Source organism: Salvelinus alpinus, chromosome 3 (assembly GCF_045679555.1).
Source record: "Salvelinus alpinus chromosome 3, SLU_Salpinus.1, whole genome shotgun sequence".
NCBI classification, from domain to species: domain Eukaryota; kingdom Metazoa; phylum Chordata; class Actinopteri; order Salmoniformes; family Salmonidae; genus Salvelinus; species Salvelinus alpinus.
The window spans coordinates 92,286,703-92,307,152 of record NC_092088.1 but is presented as its reverse complement, the minus strand read 5'-3'; the positions used below and the strand labels follow the sequence as shown (position 1 = coordinate 92,307,152).

Sequence of the window (20,450 nt, the reverse complement as noted above, 5' to 3'; positions counted from 1 at the left end):
ATTAAAGAGCTTAGTTTAACTGTTATACCCCATCAGATGCCAAAATATAAACTTGTTTTAAATCAAATCAAATAGTTTGTATCACATGCGCCGAATACAACAAGGTGTTGACCTTATCGGGAAATGCTTACTTACAAGCCCTTAACCAACAATGCAGTTCAAGAAAATATAGTTAAGAAAATGTTTACTAAATAAACTAAATAAAAAATAGAATAAAAAAAGTGACACAATAAAATAACAATAACGAGGCTATATACAGGGGGTACCGGTACAGAGTCAATGTGCAGGGGTACAGGTTAGTCGAGATAATTTGTACATGTAGGTAGGGGTAAAGTGACTATGCATAGATAATAAACAGTGAATAGCAGCAGTGGAAAAACAAAGGGGAGGGGGGGGTCAATGTAAGTAGTCCGAGTGGCTATTTAATTAATTGTTCAGCAGTCTTATAGCTTGGGGGGTAGAAGCTGTTAAGGAGCCTTTTGGACCTAGACTTGGTGTTCCTTTACCGCGTGCCGTGCGGTAGCAAGGAGAACAGTCTATGACTTGGGTGACTGGAGTCTTTGACAGTTTTTTGGGCCTTCCTCTGACAACGCCTAGTATATACTGTATAGTCAGGTCCATAAATATTTGGACATTGACCAAGTTATTATCAATTTGGCTCTGTACGCCACCACAATGGATTTGAAAGGAAACAATCAAGATGAGCTGAAAGTGCAGACTTTCATCTTTATTTTTAGGATATTTACATCCTAATCGGGTGAACAGTGTTAATTACAGCACTTTTTATATATGGTCCCCCTAATTTTAGGGGCTCAAAAGTAATTGGACAAACTAACATTATCATAAATTAAATTGTGAGTTTTAATACTTTGTTGCAAATCCTTTTGCAGTCAATGACTGTCTGATGTCTGGAACCCATAGACATCACCAGATGCTGGGTTTCTTCCCTGGTGATGCTCTGCCAGGCCGTTACTGCAGCTGTCTTCAGTTCCTGCTTGTTCTCGGGGCGTTTTGCCTTCAGTTTTACCTTCAGCAAGTGAAATGCATACTCAATTGGATTCAGGTCAGGTGATTGACTTGGCCATTGCAGAACATTCCACTTATTTGCCTTAAGAAAGTATTGGGTTGCTTTTGCAGTATGTTTCGGGTCATTGTCCATGTGCAATGTGAAGTGCCGTCCAATGAGTTTTGAAGCACTTGGCTGAATCTGAGCAGATAATATAGCCCTAAACACTTCAGAATTCATCCTGCTGCTTTTGTCAGCAGTCACATCATCAATAAATACAAGGGAACCAGTTCCATTAGCAGCCATACATGCCCACGCCGTAACACTACCTCCACCATGCTTCACAGATGATGTGGTATGCTTCGGATCATGATCTGTTCCTTCCCTTCTCCATACTCTTCTCTTCCCATCATTCTGGTACAAGTTGATCTTTGTTTCATCTGACCATAGGATGTTGTTCCAGAAATGTACAGGCTTTTTTAGATGTTTTTTGGCAAACTCTAATCTGGTCTTCCTGTTTTTGAGGCTAATCAATGGTTTACGTCTTGTGGTTAACCCTCTGTATTTACTCTGGTGAAGTCACTTTGACACCGATACGCCTACCTCCTGGAGGGTGTTCTTGATCTGGCCAACTGTTGTGAAGGGGTTTTTCTTCACCAGGGATAGAATTCTTCTGTCATCCACCACAGTTGTTTTCTGTGGTCTTCTGGGCCTTTTGGTGTTCCTGAACTCACCAGTGTGTCCTTTCTTTTTAAGAATGTACCAAAAGTTTGATTTGGCCACACCTAATGGTTTTGCTATCTCTCTAGTGGGTTTGTTTAGATTTCTCAGCATAATGATTGCTTGCTTCACTGGCAGTGACAGCTCTTTGGACTTCATATTGAGGGTTAACAGTAACAGATTCCAAATGCAAATGCCACAAATCAACCTTAAACCTTTTATCTGCTTACTGGTAAATTATCTAATGAGGGAATAGCACACCTGGCCATGGAACAGCTAAGCAGCCAATTGTCCAATTACTTTTGGTCCCTTAAAAAAGGGGGGGACCACATATAAAAATGCTGTAATTCTTACACTGTTCACAACATTTGGATGTAAATACCCTCAAATTAAAGCTGGAAGTCTGCACTTTCAGCTCACATTCATTATTTAACTTCAACTCCAATATGCTGTGGTAGACAGCTAAAATAATAATAACTTGGTCAATGTTCAAATATTTATGGACCTGACAGTAGGTTCTGGATGGCAGGAAGCTTGGTCCCAGTGATGTACGGTTACTGTCAGATGCCGAGCAGTTGGCATACAATGTGGTGATGCAACTGGTCAGGATGCTCTCGATGGTGCAGCTGTAGAACTTTTGAGGATCTGGAGACCCGTGCCAAATCTTTTCAGTCTCCTGAGGGGGAAAAGGTGTTGTCTTGCCCTCTTCACGACTGTCTTGGTGTGTTTGGACCATGATAGTTCGTTGGTGATAAGGGCACCAAGGAACTTGAAACTCTCGACCTGCTCCACTAACGCCCCGTCGATGTTAATGGGGGCCTGTTCGGCCCGCCTTTTCCTGTAGTCCACGATCAACTCCTTTGTCTTGCTCACATTGAGGGAGAGGTTGTCGTCCTGGCACAACACTGCCAGGTCTCCTCCCTATAAGCTGTCTCATTGTTGTTGGTGATCAGGCCTACCACTGTTGTGTCGTCAGCAAACTTAATGAATGTGTTGGATTCGTGTTTGGCCACGCAGTCATGGGTGAACAGGGAGTACAGGAGGGACTAAGCACGCACTCCTGAGGGGCTCCAGTATTGATGATCAGTGTGGCAGATGTGTTGCTACCTACCCTTACCACCTGGGGTGCGGCCCGTGGTAAGGGTAGGTAACAGGGACCCCAGGGTCCTTAGTTAGTGATGAGCTTCGAGGGCACTATGGTATTGAACACTGAGCTGTAGTCATTGAACAGCATTCTCACATAGGTGTTCCTTTTGTTCAGGTGGGAAAGGGCAGTGTGGAGTGAGTTTTAGATTGCATCATCTGTGGATCTGTTGGTGCGGTATGCGAATTGGAGTGGGTCTAAGGTTTCAGGGATAATGGTGTTGATGTGAGCCATGACCAGCCTTTCAAATCACTGCATGGCTCTTTATTTACCCCAATGTTTGTAAACAAAGTAAATGTAAACAAACACTGTACAGTCTAAAACATATTTAAAACAATCATTTTGATACAGCATCATGTAAGGTCATTCGTGGCATCCATAGCACTGTCTACGAATTTGAGAGTGACATTTCTCCAGCCCCTCCCTCAGCTTTTACCAAAACAACAGTGGCGGGGATGACGCTTTGATATTGTTTCAGCTTCTGATTGGCCCTAGGTGTTCCTTCTGATGTTGGAACAGTGGTATGAGACAAGGGCCGGGATTCAATTCAAGGCGCATTATAACGCAGCACACTGTAACATACTTTTTAAAGTATTTTACGCTTGAGTCGACATGTGCAGTGTTTACCATGAATGCGATCTCTGCAAATGCCAATTGAAAATACCTTTAAAGAGTGCATTCTCAGCTGTGTGCCCTGCAGTATACTGCACATTGGATTGAATCCTGACCAAGGAGTCCCAGAGAGAGAATACATCTTCTAGTGTTCATGTTAATGATGTTCTCACTGTCTTCCATCTACTCTACATGTTTACAGTGAACCTCTGGGACCAGAATAGTAAGTACTGTCTTCAGATCATCACTTTGATAACATTATTAGAACCACAAGTAACATTTTCTTTAATTTACTGACTTCAAGTAGGAAAACACTTTAAGAAGGTTATTTTGAGCATATTGAAGATGTTCCTTCTGATGTTGGAACATTGATATGAGACAAGGAGTCCCAGAGAGAGACTACATCTTCTAGTGTTCATGTTAATGATGTTCTCACTGTCTTCCATCTACTCTACATATTTACAGAGGACCTCACTGGGAAGCTAAGTAAGTAGTGTCTTCAGATCATCACTGCTAGAATTATGTCAACCATTTTATGTTTTTAACATTTGAACTGCAATCCAGGTCATTTGTCTCTGCTATTAGTTGAAGCACATGGATATTCACATTAATCGATTGTATAAATAAACAAAATATCTGACATTGACTTCCCATTTGAACTTTGCTGTACTTTCAATGAGTTGAAAGGTCAGTGATAGACATTTGGGTGACAACCAAACAAAAAAATCTAACATTGTTTTTCCACTGTCATTTGGTTGTGATTTTAGATGGTTGAAAACCTAGTTATAACACATTAGAAATTCAACTAACTTTTGGCAGTCTTTACATATACTATAGGTTGTAATCTCATTGATCAACGTCTCAACCAAATATTACCCAAATATCCATGTTAAGATGACGTAGTTTGCCCAGTGGATAGTTTCTGATACACCTGGATCACTGATAGACCAGTCACATTTATTTAATGAAATTAAGATGTGGTGGTAGGTAGAATATCTTCATTGTAGAAGTTGTCTCACAGAGGTACGCTGGACTCATTTAGGTGATGGAACTCAATTAGGATTTGTGATATTAGTGAAGTGATATGAGACAAGAAGTCCCAGAGAGAGACTACATCTACTAGTGTTCATGTTAATGATGTTCTCACTGTCTTCCATCTACTCTACATGTTTTACAGTTAACCTCACTGGGAAGCGAGGTAAGTTGTGTCTTCAGATCATCACTGTACTAACATTATGTAAACCAATGTCTCTTCCATGTAACTTCTAAAGAAGTGGAAAACACATAATGTTGTTTACATTAATTTTCCCTGACTTTTATAATATTATCTGTGTCTACAGAGGTTGAAAACAATCCCACCAGTAAACTGGGTAAGTTGTGTCCTTCATATCCCAGGATCTTCAGACCATAGATTGATGTTATAGAACAGTATGTGTTGAGGCTGTGGAGGCTCAATAGACTAGAGAGAGGTAGTCTCTGATACACCTGGATCACTGATGGACCAGTCACATTTAATGAATGAATTTAAGAAGTGGTGGTAGGATAGAATATCTTCATTGGAGAAGTTGTCTCTCAGAGGTACGCTGGACTCATTTAGGTGGTGGAAGTCAATTAGTATTTGTGACATTAGAAAAGTGATATGGGACAAGGAGTCCCAGAGAGAGAGACTACATCTTCTAGTGTTCATGTATTCTAGTGATATGGGACAAGGAGTCTCAGATCATCACTTTGACAGAATTATGTCAAGCATTTAATAAAGGCTATTCGTAATCCATTTCAAAACTTATGTTGAGGCCCCAAGGTATGTGATATTGCCGTCAGAGACGCTTTCAAAGTACCCACAAAACAGGGAATACAAATCTCTGAGTGTAAAAACACGTTTCCAAAACACAGATAATTTGATAGGCTACAGAGTCCATCCATGATCAGAACAAAAATAGTCAGATTTAAACAGAAAACATAATGGTGTATAGTAGCCTTTTTCTTAGTTCATGTATGGTCAAGACTTATATGGTGTCGTGTCTTTACTATCATTAAATAAAGACTTAGTTATTATCAAAGATTCTCTGTAATTAGTATTACGCGATTAAACTGATTAATCATGTAACTGTAATTAACTAGGAAGTCTGGGCACCAAGGAAAATATTCAGATTACAAAGTTATAATTTCCTAATATAACCTTTCAGATATTTTTATGTCTGATCAATAGTCTTCTGATTAACGTGAGGTAAAGTAAATAATTCATTAGTCTCATTCCAAACGTCGTAAATTGTTGGTTATCTGCACGAACCCAGTGTTCACTATGAGTCATCCATACATCAATTGTCTTAAATTTATTGACTAAGTAATTCACAGAAATGCATAAACAAACAAAGTAAATATGGTTACAAGAAATAATAGGATAATGTGCCCTAGTGGGCTAAACCGGCATGGCGGCTTGTTAGACAAAAGGGAAGTGGGGGTCGACTGAAGTCACTACAGAGTTAATAATTATAACAATTGAAATGCTAATCCTTTGCACATGAACGCTCACTCATTCGGGAACAATTGCAATCAATATATATATTTACGCTCAGTGTGTCGTCTTGATCGCTGTTGAAAAGTTAGTTTCTGTTGGAGAGTTTCCGTCCTCTCTCTCTCTGTCTCTGTCGTGGGTAGTTCAGAGTGACATTCATTCGTGTTGTTGTAGAATGGATGTTTCGGCAGTTGTCGTTCTTCGCATTCAATGATACCGAATTCCTAGCTGCAGACTAGTAATTAATATCAAAGACTTGTTCTTATTCTGTCGGTATCGATAGTCTAAGAGTTTAACCACGTGGTATGGTTAAAAGATTCAGCAGTCTGGTCTCAAACCTTGGCCCTCTCGTTATCGAGGTGAGCTGGTCTGCAACCTTTGTCCTCTCGTGATTGAGAGAAACATGGTCTGTTGAGAATTTCTCAAAGTTGGGGTTTTATTCGGAATTGCAGAAAAGGGCTTGTCCCAGGATGCATGACCCTAACTGGGCTTATGGGCGGTCCTCTGATTTAGTTAAACTCAAAAAGGGAATTGGAGTTTCCTTCATTAAACAGTCCAAAATCACATTACACAACTTTACAAACAGTATCATCCTCACTCATTCATCTTATACAACAATTAGATGTAAACCTCATATCTGAGGCTATTATATAAACAGCGTTATGGTAATGTGGCCGCACCGTCTCCCATGAGCTTCACCAAAATGTAACAAACGGACCAGTTCGTAGCTGGATTCTTCACCGATCTTTTATACCTTCTCTGGAACATAAATGTTGTTCGGACCTCAAGTTCTGTGAGGTGGAAGAAATTCCTTTGTTCTCTATGAAACTTCACTCTATCTCTATACTGTGGTCATGAGGAGCTCATCTCCTCAGGAATTTATGACCTCTCTCTGACCACAGCAGCCGAGTTGTAGGGGGCAGGGAGAGGGGGATGGTAACTCCATACCTGAGTCCTAGCTCACCCATAATGTAAGGTAACTCCATACCAGAGTCCTAGCTGACCCATAATATATGGTAACTCCCTACCTGAGTCCTAGCTGACCCATAATGTAAGGTAACTCCCTACCTGAGTCCTAGCTGACCCATAATGTATGGTAACTCCATACCTGAGTCCTAGCTGACGCATAATGTATGGTAACTCCATAGCTGAGTCCTAGCTGACCCATAATGTAAGGTAACTCCATACCTGAGTCCTAGCTGACCCATAATGTAAGGTAACTCCATACCTGAGTCCTAGCTGACCCATAATGTGTGGTAACTCCATACCTGAGTCCTAGCTGACCCATAATGTATGGTAACTCCATACCTGAGTCCTAGTTAACCCATAATTCCAAAACCATAAAAAGCTACAGTGGGGAGAATAAGTATTTGATACACTGCCGATTTTGCAGGTTTTCCTACTTACAAAGCATGTAGAGGTCTGTAATTTTTTATCATAGGTACACTTCAACTGTGAGAGACGGAATCTAAAACAAAAATCCAGAAAATCACATTGTATGATTTTTAAGTAATTAATTTGCATTTTATTGCATGACATAAGTATTTGATCACCTACCAACCAGTAAGAATTCCGGCTCTCACAGACCTGTTAGTTTTTCTTTAAGAAGCCCTCCTGTTCTCCACTCATTACCTCTATTAACTGCACCTCTTTGAACTCGTTACCTGTATAAAAGACACCTGTCCACACACTCAATCAAACAGACTCCAACCTCTCCACAATGGCCAAGACCAGAGAGCTGTGTAAGGACATCAGGGATAAAATTGTAGACCTGCACAAGGCTGGGATGGGCTACAGGACAATAGGCAAGCAGCTTGGTGAGAAGGCAACAACTGTTGGCGCAATTATTAGAAAGTGGAAGAAGTTCAAGATGACGGTCAATCACCCTCGGTCTGGGGCTCCATGCAAGATCTCACCTCGTGGGGCATCAATGATCATGAGGAAGGTGAGGGATCAGCCCAGACCTACATGGCAGGACCTGGTCAATGACCTGAAGAGAGCTGGGACCACAGTCTCAAAGAAAACCATTAGTAACACACTACAATTAAAATCCTGCAGCGCACGCAAGGTCCCCCTGCTCAAGCCAGCGCATGTCCAGGCCTGTCTGAAGTTTGCCAATGACCATCTGGATGATCCAGAGGAGGAATGGGAGAAGGTCATGTGGTCTGATGAGACAAAAATAGAGCTTTTTGGTCTAAACTCCACTCGCCGTGCTTGGAGGAAGAAGAAGGATGAGTACAACCCCAAGAACACCATCCCAACCGTGAAGCATGGAGGTGGAAACATCATTCTTTGGTGATGCTTTTCTGCAAAGGGGACAGGACGACTGCGCCGTATTGAGGGGAGGATGGATGGAGCCATGTATTGCGAGATCTTGGCCAACAACCTCCTTCCCTCAGTAAGAGCATTGAAGATGGGTCGTGGCTGGGTCTTCCAGCATGATAACGACCCGAAACACACAGCCAGGGCAACTAAGGAGTGGCTCCGTAAGAAGCATCTCAAGGTCCTGGAGTGGCCTAGCCAGTCTCCAGACCTGAACCCAATAGAAAATCTTTGGAGGGAGCTGAAAGTCCGTATTGCCCAGCGACAGCCCCGAAACCTGAAGGATCTGGAGAAGGTCTGTATGGTGGAGTGGGCCAAAATCCCTGTTGCAGTGTGTGCAAACCTGGTCAAGAACTACAGGAAACGTATGATCTTTGTAATTGCAAACAAAGGTTTCTGTACCAAATATTAAGTTCTGCTTTTCTGATGTATCAAATACTTATATCATGCAATAAAATGCAAATTAATTACTTAAAAATTATACAATGTGATTTTCTGGATTGTTGTTTTAGATTCCGTCTCTCACAGTTGAAGTGTACCTATGATAAAAATTACAGACCTCTACATGCTTTGTAAGTAGGAAAACCTGCAAAATCGGCAGTGTATCAAATACTTGTTCTCCCCACTGTATAGGAAAGGGGAACATGGGAAAAATGGGTGTGTCCAGGTGAGGCTCCATAATGCTTTCAAATACCCATGACAACCATAATAGAAAACCCAAAACATGATTTCATCAACCAAGCTTCATAATTGTTCTTGTGGGATCAAAACAATTACAACTTCAAAACATAGAAGGAGCCATAGCTTGGTGGTCTGGGTTCTCACCTGCACTTGATTAACCAGCCCTCTGGAGTCGGGGTGGTTTGTGTGACTTGCCCCATGAGCCACGAGTTTAGTATTTACTATTTAGCCGCTGCCAAGGCAATGGCTTCTCTTCCTGGGTTCCAAACTCAAAACAAAGCACAACAATAAAATACATACTATACATAACATTACAAAATACAATACAAAATAAATAAAAATGTCTGTCTTGACAGTCCCTGTTGTGCCGCAAGGTGCTCTTTTATCTGTTTTTTAAATCTGTTTTTAGTGTTTACTTGAGTTACCTGGGGTGGCAGAGTTCCATGTAGTCCAGTGGAGGCTGCTGAGGAGACGATGGCTCATAATAATGGCTGGAACGGAGCAAATGGAATGTCATCAAACACATGGAATCCATGAATCCATTGATGTATTTGATACCATTTCACTTATTCTGCTCCAGCTATTACCACAAGCATGTTCTCCCCAATTAAGGTGCCACCAACTTCCTGTGATGTAGTCATGGCTTTATTTAATACTCTGCATTTCCCAGCCTCTGTTCTGGCCCTGGGCACTGTGAATCATACTGATGAGAACCATATCCCCAGGGACAAAGTTTCTTCTCTTGTTAATTTTTGTTGCTCCTGCAACTCAGGAAGATACTCTTTAGTCCACCTCTTCCAGAACAAGTCTGACATACGCTGAGGGTACAAACCATTAGGAAGACTTTCCTAATATTGAATTGCAACCCCTTTTGCCTCAATTCGTTAGGGCATGGACTCTACAAGGTGTCGAAAGCATTCCCAAGGGATGCTTTTCCATGTTTACTCCAATGCTTCCCACAGATGTGTCAAGTTGGCTGGATATCCTTTGGTGGTGGACCATTCTTGATACACACGGAAAACTGTTGAGAAACCAACCGACTCATCTGACGTCAATCTATAGACCTGTATCCCTTTCTTTTTTCCCCAAAACAATTGAGCATGCTATCTCTGATCAACTCTCTCGTTATCACTCTCAGAACAATCTTCTTGACCCTAACCAGTCATGCTTCAAGACGAGTCACTCAACCGAGACTGCTCTTCTTTGTGTCATGGAGGCACTCCGCAATGCCAAAGTGGACTCTCTCTCATCTTTTCTCATCCTCCTAGATCTATCCACTGCCTTCGACACTGGGAACCATCAGTGGAGAGGATCTGTGTCTGCACCACGTTCTCGCACTACTGGGGTGTCCCCCAGGGCTCTGTTCTAGTTCCTCTTCTCTCTATACACCAAGTCACTTGGCTCCGTCATATCCTCACACCTCTCCATCACAATTGAGAACTTCACAGTGTCGCCCTCCCAGAGTGCAAAGAACCTTGGCGTGAACTCCCTGTCGTTCTCTGAAAACATCAAAGCAGTGACTCGCTCCTGCAGGTTCATGCTCTACAACATCCATACGACCATACCTCACACAGGAAGTGGCACAGGTCCTAATCCAGGCACTTGTCATCTCCCGTCTTGACTAATAGAAATCGCTGTTGGCTGGGCTCTCTGCTTGTGCCATGAAACTCATGCAACTTATCTAGAATGCTACAGACCGCCTGGTTTTCAACCTTCCCAAGATCTCCCATGTCAACCCGCTCCTCCGCACACTCCACCGGCTTCTAGTCGAATCTTGCATCCAATACAAGATCATGGTGCTTTCCTACGTAGCAGCAATAGGAACTGCCCCTCCCTACCTTCAGGCTATGTTCAAACCCTACACCCCAACCCGAGCACTCCGTTCTGCCACCTCTGGTCTCTTGGCCCTCCCACCCCTCGGGGAGGGCAGCTCCCGCTCAGTCCAGTCCAAGCTCTTCTCTGTCCTGGCACCCCAATGGTGGAACCAGCTTCCCCCTGAAACTAGGACAGCAGAGTCCCTGCCCATCTCCCGAAAGTACCTGAAAGCCTTTCAATCACCCACCAGTGAATGCGCTTTTCAGATCAGTGCAGATCAGAGTGTGGGCACATTTGTTTATATTCTTTGCTAGTTAGCGAGTTATTAGCCTAGTAAACTGTGCGGGTTGTAAACAGAGCCCACCATAGATAGAATGCCTCTTCTGGTAAGTGGTCTGTCCTGAATGGATATTTGTAACTTTATTGAATCTGATTCAATGCACCATTGTACCTCAAGGGCTGTTTCTACTGGAAGCATGTTCTGATCCCAGTCCAGATCCTTTATCTCCTTTGCTTTCTCCTCTTCAGGAATAGCGGCAACAACTTGACTGATCCATTTGTTCAGTCTAAAGCCTCCTTTAGAACACAAGGATGTGCTGTCCTGAGTAAGTCCAGAGAAAATCCAGAGAAATCTCAGGTCTGTATTCTGCTCTGGAACTCTCACCTGGTGGAACATGACTTCAATATCTGTCAAGAAGGCAACAGCCTCTTGGCGGAATCTGGACAAAACACCAATGATATGGTTTGTCAAGTCTGGCCCCTGTAGAAGCTGAGCATTCAGTGATGTCTCTTGTTAGGTGGCTCCACAGTCTAATACCACCCTCAGACTGTGCTTCTTGGGATGAGATACTCTGTGGTGAGGAATATACCAAAATATCTTGCTGCTGTCGTTCTGTAAGTCTATTGGCTCCATCACTGCAAAGCCTTTGTCCAGGATGTCTGCCATGAAGTTGGTATAGTCCTTACAGGACTTGGGATTCTTACTAAGTTTCCGTTTCAGGTTGAGAGCACGCAGTTGTTGGGAAATTCAGCATCCTCATTCCTCAGTGGAAGGCATATCCTATAGTGGACATCCACCAGCTTGTCTGACACGCTCCATAAAGAGATGATCTTCTCTTGATATTTCAAGCTGCTCCTCATGGTGGTGCTCTGGGAAATCATGTTTGACCTGTTTCTGCAGCAGCTCCTCCAGCTCTACCACAGAGATTCTGTGTGACATTACGTGAGACCGCCCGCAGGTGGAGACATTCCCCTTTCTTAGAAGTCCATTCACAATCCAGACCAGAGTGGTTTTCACAGCGTATGGGCCATCTTCTTGGCTGTTTATGACCATCCATGGCTCAATGGCCTGAGGTATGTTTGTCAACAATACAATACAACTTCAGAATCAATCTGCTTGAGACGACGCACGCACCTTTTCTAAATATGGCCATATGTTCACAGCTGTCTGGTTAGGAATCGGTGGAGGCTGGTGGGAGGAGCTATAGGAGGACAGGCTCATTGTAATGGAATAAATGCAGCGGTATTAAACATGAATCATATCAATTCAAATGTTATTGGTCCCATGCACATATTTAGCAGATGTTATTGCTTGTGGAAACCACATGGAAAACCTCATGTTTGACTCCATTCCATTGATTCCACTCCAGCCATTACAATGAGCCCATCCTCCTATAGCTCCTACCACCAGCTTCCACTGGTAGGAATGTTCTCCTTAGTTACAGGGATTTCCCTCTGTGTGAAAACTGCAAGGATTTCAACAACACTGCTGTCATCAAGGCTGCTTATCTCCAAGCCAGAGACGACAAAGGCACTCATGACTACCTGGTTGTTGATAGTGTTTTAAATTGGAGTAGTAATAATACTAATAATGACTAAATAAGACAAATGACAAGAGAGACCAACATAGACACAAAGCAATACAAACAGTACATTACAGAGAGACAATAGTTACATCGATCTACAAGCTCACATCCACCAACCCCAATGGAAGTGTTTACATATAGTCCAGGAAGGGTTGCTATATTTTCACAAAGTAGTTGAATTTTTCTTTCTTAATGCATATGTTAATGCATATGTACTCTTCTCCATAGGAATACACTTATTCATTTCAGAGAGCCGTCTTGTGATTGGGAGAGGGGAATCTGATTTCCAAGTCTATGCAACACATTGTCTTGCAGGGTCGAAGGGCGATTTTCTGTAAAGTTGATGTTGAAGTTATTCCTCAACTTCACATTTGTGAAGTTACCCAGAAGGCATATTTCAGGGTCAAGTGGGAAAGGGACCTCCATAATAAAGGCCAGGGTGTCACAAACATCATGCCAGAAGGCTTCTAATTTTGTACACTGCCAAGTACAATGTTGTTCCACATCTAAAACACATTTCTGATATTTCTATGTAACCTCTGAGGTGTCAGAGTTGGTGGAGGAAGTTGTAATGTAGAAGTCTGTATCTAGAGTTGATGGATGCTGACACACTATCTTGCCATAGGTCCGACCATAGCCCCTCATTAGTTGTAGTATTCAAATCGGATTCCCATCGCTCTCTTGACTTATGTGCATCTGGTTTTGGGCACTGTTGCATTAGCAATGAGTACACTCTGGATATAAATCTATATGTGTCATGTTATCATGGAGTAGTTGTTCAATAGTTGATAGATTTGGTAAAATCATATCTACAAGAGTGCTTCTGAGAGTTTCTTAACTGTAAATAACAAAATAAATGATTATTGGATAACTGGTATTGCTCTTTCAGTTGCTCAAATGACATAAGTACCCCATTTATATAACACTTTTCAAAATGCCTCATTCCCTACTCATGCCAATGCTGAACAATGTTGCTATCCAAGATCATTGGCAGGAGTTTGTTTTGCCACAGGTTTTTTTGGGGTGATAAATCTTGTTTCAGATCGAATAAGTTATGAATTACATACCAAGATCTTACTAAATTCATGGCAATTTCTGTTGTTGAGTTTTGTGGTTTTTGTGGTTCCACTATTAATATTACTCCCAACCTCTTCATTAACTTCTTAGCGCTAAGGGGTCAGATTATTATTTATTTTTTTAAATAACGTGCCCAACGTAAACGGACATTTTCTCTGGCCCAGATTGTAGAATATGCATATAATTTACAGATTAGGATAGAAAACACTCCAAAGTTTCCAAAACTGTCAAAATATTGTCTGTGAGTATAACAATACTTATTCTGCAAGCGAAACCCTGAGAAAATGTAACCCGGAAGTGATTCTTATTTTTTTTTACTGTTTCCTGGCCCGTCTAACCTCCATTTAAAGGGGTATCAACCAGATTCCTTTTACAATGGCTGTGACCAGGCTTTAGACATAGTTTCAGGATTTTATTTTGAAAAATGAGCGACATTTTTCAAAAGTAGTCAAGTGTCCTCTGAATATTTCCTGCGCGCGACAGAGGGGCTCACCATTTTCCTTTTGTCTCTTAATGAATAGGTTATGGTCTGGGTGAAATATTATAGATTATGTTTGTTAAAAACAACCTGAGGGTTGACTATAAAAAACATTTGACATGTTTCTACGACCATTACGGATACTTTTTGGAATTTGTCGAACGGAACACGGCTTTGGTTTTCTCAACATAATGCGCAACCCAAATGGCGTTTTTTTGTGATAAAAGTAATATTAATCGAACAAAAATAACATTTGTTGTGTAACTGGTAGTCTCGTGAGTGGAAACATCCGAAGATTATCAAAGGTAAGCGATTAATTTCATTGCTTTTCTGACTTTCGTGACCAAGCTAACCAAGCTAATATAAGGCTAACTGTTGTAGCATTGAAAGCTACACTCACAAAAGCTTGTATTTCTTTCGCTGTAAAGTATATTTTCAAAATCTGACATGATAGGTGGATTAACAACAAGCTAAGCCGTGTTTTGGTATATTTCACTTGTGATTGCATGATTATAAATATTTTTACTAATATTTTTTTATCTAATACGTTTGGAAATTTTCATCTTCCTTTCAGGACCGGAATGAGGCTGTAGTTTTCTCAGCATAACGCGCAACCCAAATGGCGTTTTTTTGTTATAAAAGTGATATTTATCGAACAAAAATAACATTTATTGTGTAACTGGGAGTCTCGTGAGTGCAAACATCCGAAGATTATCTAACGTAAGCGATTAATTTGATTGCTTTTTTGACTTTCGTGACCATGCTAATTTGGGGCTAGCTGTTGTAGCATTGAAAGCTACACTCACAAAAGCTTGGAATTCTTTCGCTGTAAAATATATTTTCAAAATCTGACACGATAGGTGGATTAACAACAAGCTAAGCTGTGTTTTGGTATATTTCACTTGTGATTGCATGATTATAAATATTCTTTGTAATATTTTTGCATTTGGCGCCCTGCAATTCTAGCGGTTGTTTAGGAAAGTGATCCCGTAAAAGGGATCCGTAGCTGAGAAAAGTAGTTAAGCTTGTACAAATTTCTTAAGTCATTACCAATTGTGATTCCTAGATATTTGAACCATCTGAAGGGACCTGTTCATTCACAGATGCTATAGTTAAACGAGTCAGTGGAAGTACTTAACTTTTGTCTATATTGTCTTTGTAACCTGATACAGAGCTGTATGTACCTGTAACGGATGTGAAATGGCTAGCTAGTTAGCGGTGGTTCGCGCTAATAGCGTTTCAATCGGTTACGTCACTCGCTTTGAGACCTTGAAGTAGTGGTTTCCCTTGCTCTGCAAGGGCTGCGGCTTTTGTGGAGCGATGGGTAACGACGCTTCGTGGGTGTCAGTTGTTGATGTGTGCAGAAGGTCCCTGGTTCGCGCCCGGGTCGGGGCGAGGGAACGGACTAAAGTTATACTGTTACACCTGCAATGACAACAAGCTCAGTCCGATGATGCTGTGACTGCCAGCATCTTTATCTAGTTTAACGAACGCATTGGTAACACTCTGCTCTCTGTTTTCGTTGCTTTTTAAGCTGTTTACCTCTTTTATAGCTGATGTGCAACATGGTAGGATGTTTACGTGAACACAGTTTAAAGGGAAGTTGATGTGTGCATCCTTTGCTCATGTGTCCAGGGGTCAGACAACCAAAGCAGATTCCCTTGTTCTTCAAAAAGTCCAACTTCTCTTGATGTTTCTTCTTGTTCAGTGATGTGCAGGTGCCTAGACTGTGTTCTCTTTGACAGAATGGACACAGCCTGAGGGCAGTAATAGAAGGATTTCCAACCCTGCTCTTCACTGTTTTCACAGCGGGCGTGACGCTGGTGGCAAAACCAAAACCACTTTTCCTCTCCTTCAGAACACTTGGCCTACTCACAGGCCTTGAACCTTCCCTCACTGCTGCGGAGGGGGTTTCCCTCAGGTTTCCAAACAGGGGATGTGAGGCTATCCTGGCTTGGTAACCAGATGAACAAACCTGGCGCTTCTTCCATTTCTCTCTTGTAGGTCATTTTTCTTTCTTCATTTACAGCAGCTTTGAGGCTATGGCTCTCATATTTGATTGGCTGTCCATGTCCTCCATATGTTGAACATGATCCATAGTGTCGTAGCATCCAGTGAGGAAAACTGTAAAGATTTGGAATCTTCCACCTTGATGGATGGCCAACAGAGCTTTCTCAAAGCTGTGGCGATTATACTCGTCTCCAGTGTTTTTTCAGAAGCCCTTTGTCCTCTGCATATCCTCTGTCAACCTCCATGTGTTTGCAACTGTGGACTAGATCTCTAGCTAATCTGACCATGACTATCCTCCTTAATCCTGTTTACAAGTAAAAACTCAAACAGGAAATACCAGTGACACACTCAATTTGGAAGTGGTGAGGAGTTTATACAGCAGTCACCGGGTTCATTAAAGTGCATTGATGACATCATCCCCACAGTGACCGTACATTCATATCCCAACCAGAAGCCATTGATTACAGGCAACATCCTCACTGAGCTAAAGGCTGCCAAATTCAAGGAACGGGACAGAAAACCGGACGCTTATAAGAAATCCCACTGCGCCCTTCGACGAATCATCAAACAGGCAAAGCTTCAAAACAGGACTAAGATCAAATCCTACTACACCAGCTCTGACGCTCGTCAGATGTGGCAGGGCTCGCAAACTATCACAGATTACAAAGGGATACCCAGGCACAAGCTGCCCAGTGACACAAGTTTAGCAGACAAACTAAATACATTCTATAATTATTTCAAGGCAAGCAACAGTGAACAATGTGTGAAAGCACCAGCTGTTCCGGACGACTGTGTGATCACACTATCCATAGCCGATTTAAGTAAGACCTTTAAACAGGTTTTTCAATCACAAGGCCGCAGGGCTTGTACTCAGAGCATGTGCTGACCAGCTGGCAATTGTCTTCACTAACGTTTTTAACCTCTCCCTGACCCAGTCTGCAATACCTGCGTGTTTCAAGCAGACCACCATAGTCCCTGTGTCCAAGAATGCTAAGGTAACCTGTATAAATGACTGTAGCCCCGTAGCACTCACATCGGTAGCCATGAAATACTTTGAAAGGCTGGTTATGGCTCACATCAACACAATCATCCAAGACACCCTGTACCCACTCCAATTCGCATACCACCCCAACAGATCCACAGATGATGCAATCTCTATTGCACTCCATTTCCCACCTGGACAAAAATAACACCTACGTGACGTTGCTATTCATTGACTACAGCTCAGCGTTCAATACCATAGTGCCCTCGAAGCACATCACTAGCTTAGGTCCCTGGGACTGAACACCTCCCTCTGCAACTGGATCCTGGACTGCCTGATGGGCCGCCCCCAGGTGGTGATGGTAGGCAACAACACCATGCTGACCCTCAACATGATGGGGCCTCTCAGGGGTGCGTGCTTAGTCCCCTCATGTACTCCTTTTTCACACACGACTACGTGGCTGCTCACAACTCCAACACCATCATTAGGTTTGCAGACGGTGGTAGGCTTGATCACCGAAGACGACGACACAGCCTATAGGGAGGAGGTCAGAGACCAGGCAGTGTGGTGACAGGACAACAACCTCTACCTCAACGTCAGTAAGACAAAGGAGCTGAGCTAAAATTTGATTTGATTTGAGTTGCCCCAGGGTGAATTTCTCCAACAAGTACAGGCTGTCTTTGCTGTTCTTGGTCCCGTCTTCGATTGCATATTCAAAGACATGTAGTAAGATCTGTAGTGTAGTGGGTCACCCTTAAACACTGGTACAAAGAACCTGAAGTTTGGTGGGTCACCCTTAAACACTGGTACAAAGAACCTGAAGTTTGGTGGGTCACCCTTAAACACTGGTACAAAGAACCTGAAGTGTAGTGGGTCACCCAGTCGTACACTAAGAGGTGGTAATGAAGACAACCTTTGCTGCCTTACCAGCATTTCAGTGATAGCATTTTGGTGTAGTAGATTGTTGACAATACTGGCCATGTTGTTAGCTCCACCCTGATCTGGGTTGATAGGCAGCTCCAATTAGGGGAGGAAGGCCTATCTGTTGGTCTTACAACAGGCTCTACTGTGTTTTAGTTGACCTACGATGAACAGAGCTGTATTTGGTGGTAGCACTTAGTTACAACATACTACTTGACCCTGGCCCTGGCCCTGTGCGGTATGAACAGACATGGGGATCCCCGGTCAACCATGGTGTGTGATTGTGTGGTATGGAGACCTGTGACAACCTGAGTGGTGGTGGGTAACCTTCCCCATGATAGCTTCAGGCCTTCCCATTGCATTCAGGTAATCGTTCATTCCATCATCTGATTTTGAGTGGCTTCATTCTCATGGAATACATTCAGCTTAGCACTGTTAGCCATCCTCATGGAATACATTCAGCTTAGCACTGTTAGCCATCCTCATGGAATACATTCAGCTTAGCACTGTTAGCCATCCTCATGGAATACATTCAGCTTAGCACTGTTAGCCATCCTCATAGAGTACATTCAGCTTAGCACTGTTAGCCATCCTCATGGAGTACATTCAGCTTAGCACTGTTAGCCATCCTCATGGAATACATTCAGCTTAGCACTGTTAGCCATCCTCATGGAGTACATTCATCTTAGCACTGTTAGCCATCCTCATGGAATACATTCATCTTAGCACTGTTAGCCATCCTCGTGGAATACATTCATCTTAGCACTGTTAGCCATCCTCGTGGAATACATTCATCTTAGCACTGTTAGCCATCCTCATGGAATACATTCAGCTTAGCACTGTTAGCCATCCTCATGGAATACATTCAGCTTAGCACTGTTAGCCATCCTCATGGAATACATTCAGCTTTGCACTGTTAGCCATCCTCATGGAATACATTCAGCTTAGCACTGTTAGCCATCCTCATGGAATACATTCAGCTTAGCACTGTTAGCCATCCTCATGGAATACATTCAGCTTAGCACTGTTAGCCATCCTCATGGAATACATTCAGCTTAGCACTGTTAGCCATCCTCATGGAATACATTCATCTTAGCACTGTTAGCCATCCTCATGGAATACATTCATCTTAGCACTGTTAGCCATCCTCATGGAATACATTCAGCTTAGCACTGTTAGCCAATATTTCAGCCTCAAGCTCCAATTCTATTGTTTGTGCCTTGAGCCTCCTGTTTCTCCAATGCAAGAAGCCCCACCCAGTGTAGGCTGTACAGAAATATTTGCGCTCAACTTGAAAAAACATTCAACAAAATTTCTGTCATCCTAATGAAGGTGTAGATTACATATCACATTCCAGTGTTCCAACTTGTAAACAAGGCTGCAGGGGATTTCTGTTAATGCAAGTGCAGCCAATGGCAAAGCCCGCTTTTGAACATCTTGAAGAACAATCTGGCCTTAATGGCCATGTACTCTTATAATCTCCACCTGGCACAGCCAGAAGAGGACTGGCCACCCTTCAAAGCCTTGTTCCTCTCTAGGTTTCTTCCTAGGTTTCTGCCTTTCCATGGGGTTTTTCCTAACGTCGAGGTCCTTCACAGTTTTATTTGAGACGACTGTACAACCATCAAGATTTATTGTCAGATCCAGAAGCTCTTTGTTTCTTGGGACCTAGAACTAGCATCTCTGTTTTGTCCTGATGTTGATGTCATTGTGTCATTGTGTTTACCATAGTGTATTATACCGTTGATGTCATTGTGTCATTGTGTTTACCATAGTGTATTATACCACTGATGATGATGTCATTGTGTTTACCATAGTGTATTATACCACTGATGATGATGTCATTGTGTTTACCATAGTGTATTATATCACTGATGATGATGCCATTGTGTTTACCATAGTGTATTATACCACTGATGTTTATGCCATTGTGTTTACCATAGTGTATTATACCACTGATGTTGATGTCTTTATGTCATTGTGTTTACCATAGTGTATTATACCACTGATGTTTATGCCATTGTGTTTACCATAGTGTATTATACCACTGATGATTATGTCATTGTGTTTACCATAGTGTATTATACCACTGATGATTATGTCATTGTGTTTACCATAGTGTATTATACCACTGATTTTGATGTCATTGTGTTTACCATAGTGTATGTTTCTCTCCACAGTGGATGTGACTCTAGACCCTGATACTGCATCTTCTGGGAAAGGGGAGACATAAAACAGGATCTCCCTGACAACAGAAAGAGGTTTACAAAATGGTTCTGTGTACTGGGAAACGTTGCCTTCT

At 42.3% G+C, this 20,450-nt stretch overlaps 1 protein-coding gene across 1 annotated transcript in view; it reads left to right on the top strand.

Moving 5' to 3' along the window:
- Positions 1–20,450, top strand: part of LOC139571525 (uncharacterized) — a 157,950-nt gene that overhangs the window by 68,286 nt on the left and 69,214 nt on the right. The window contains exons 51-54 of the mRNA XM_071394492.1: positions 3,685–3,705; positions 3,948–3,968; positions 4,660–4,680; positions 4,823–4,852. Of these exons, the coding sequence (XP_071250593.1) occupies positions 3,685–3,705; positions 3,948–3,968; positions 4,660–4,680; positions 4,823–4,852 (93 nt within the window). The remainder of the gene's footprint in view (positions 1–3,684; positions 3,706–3,947; positions 3,969–4,659; positions 4,681–4,822; positions 4,853–20,450) is intronic.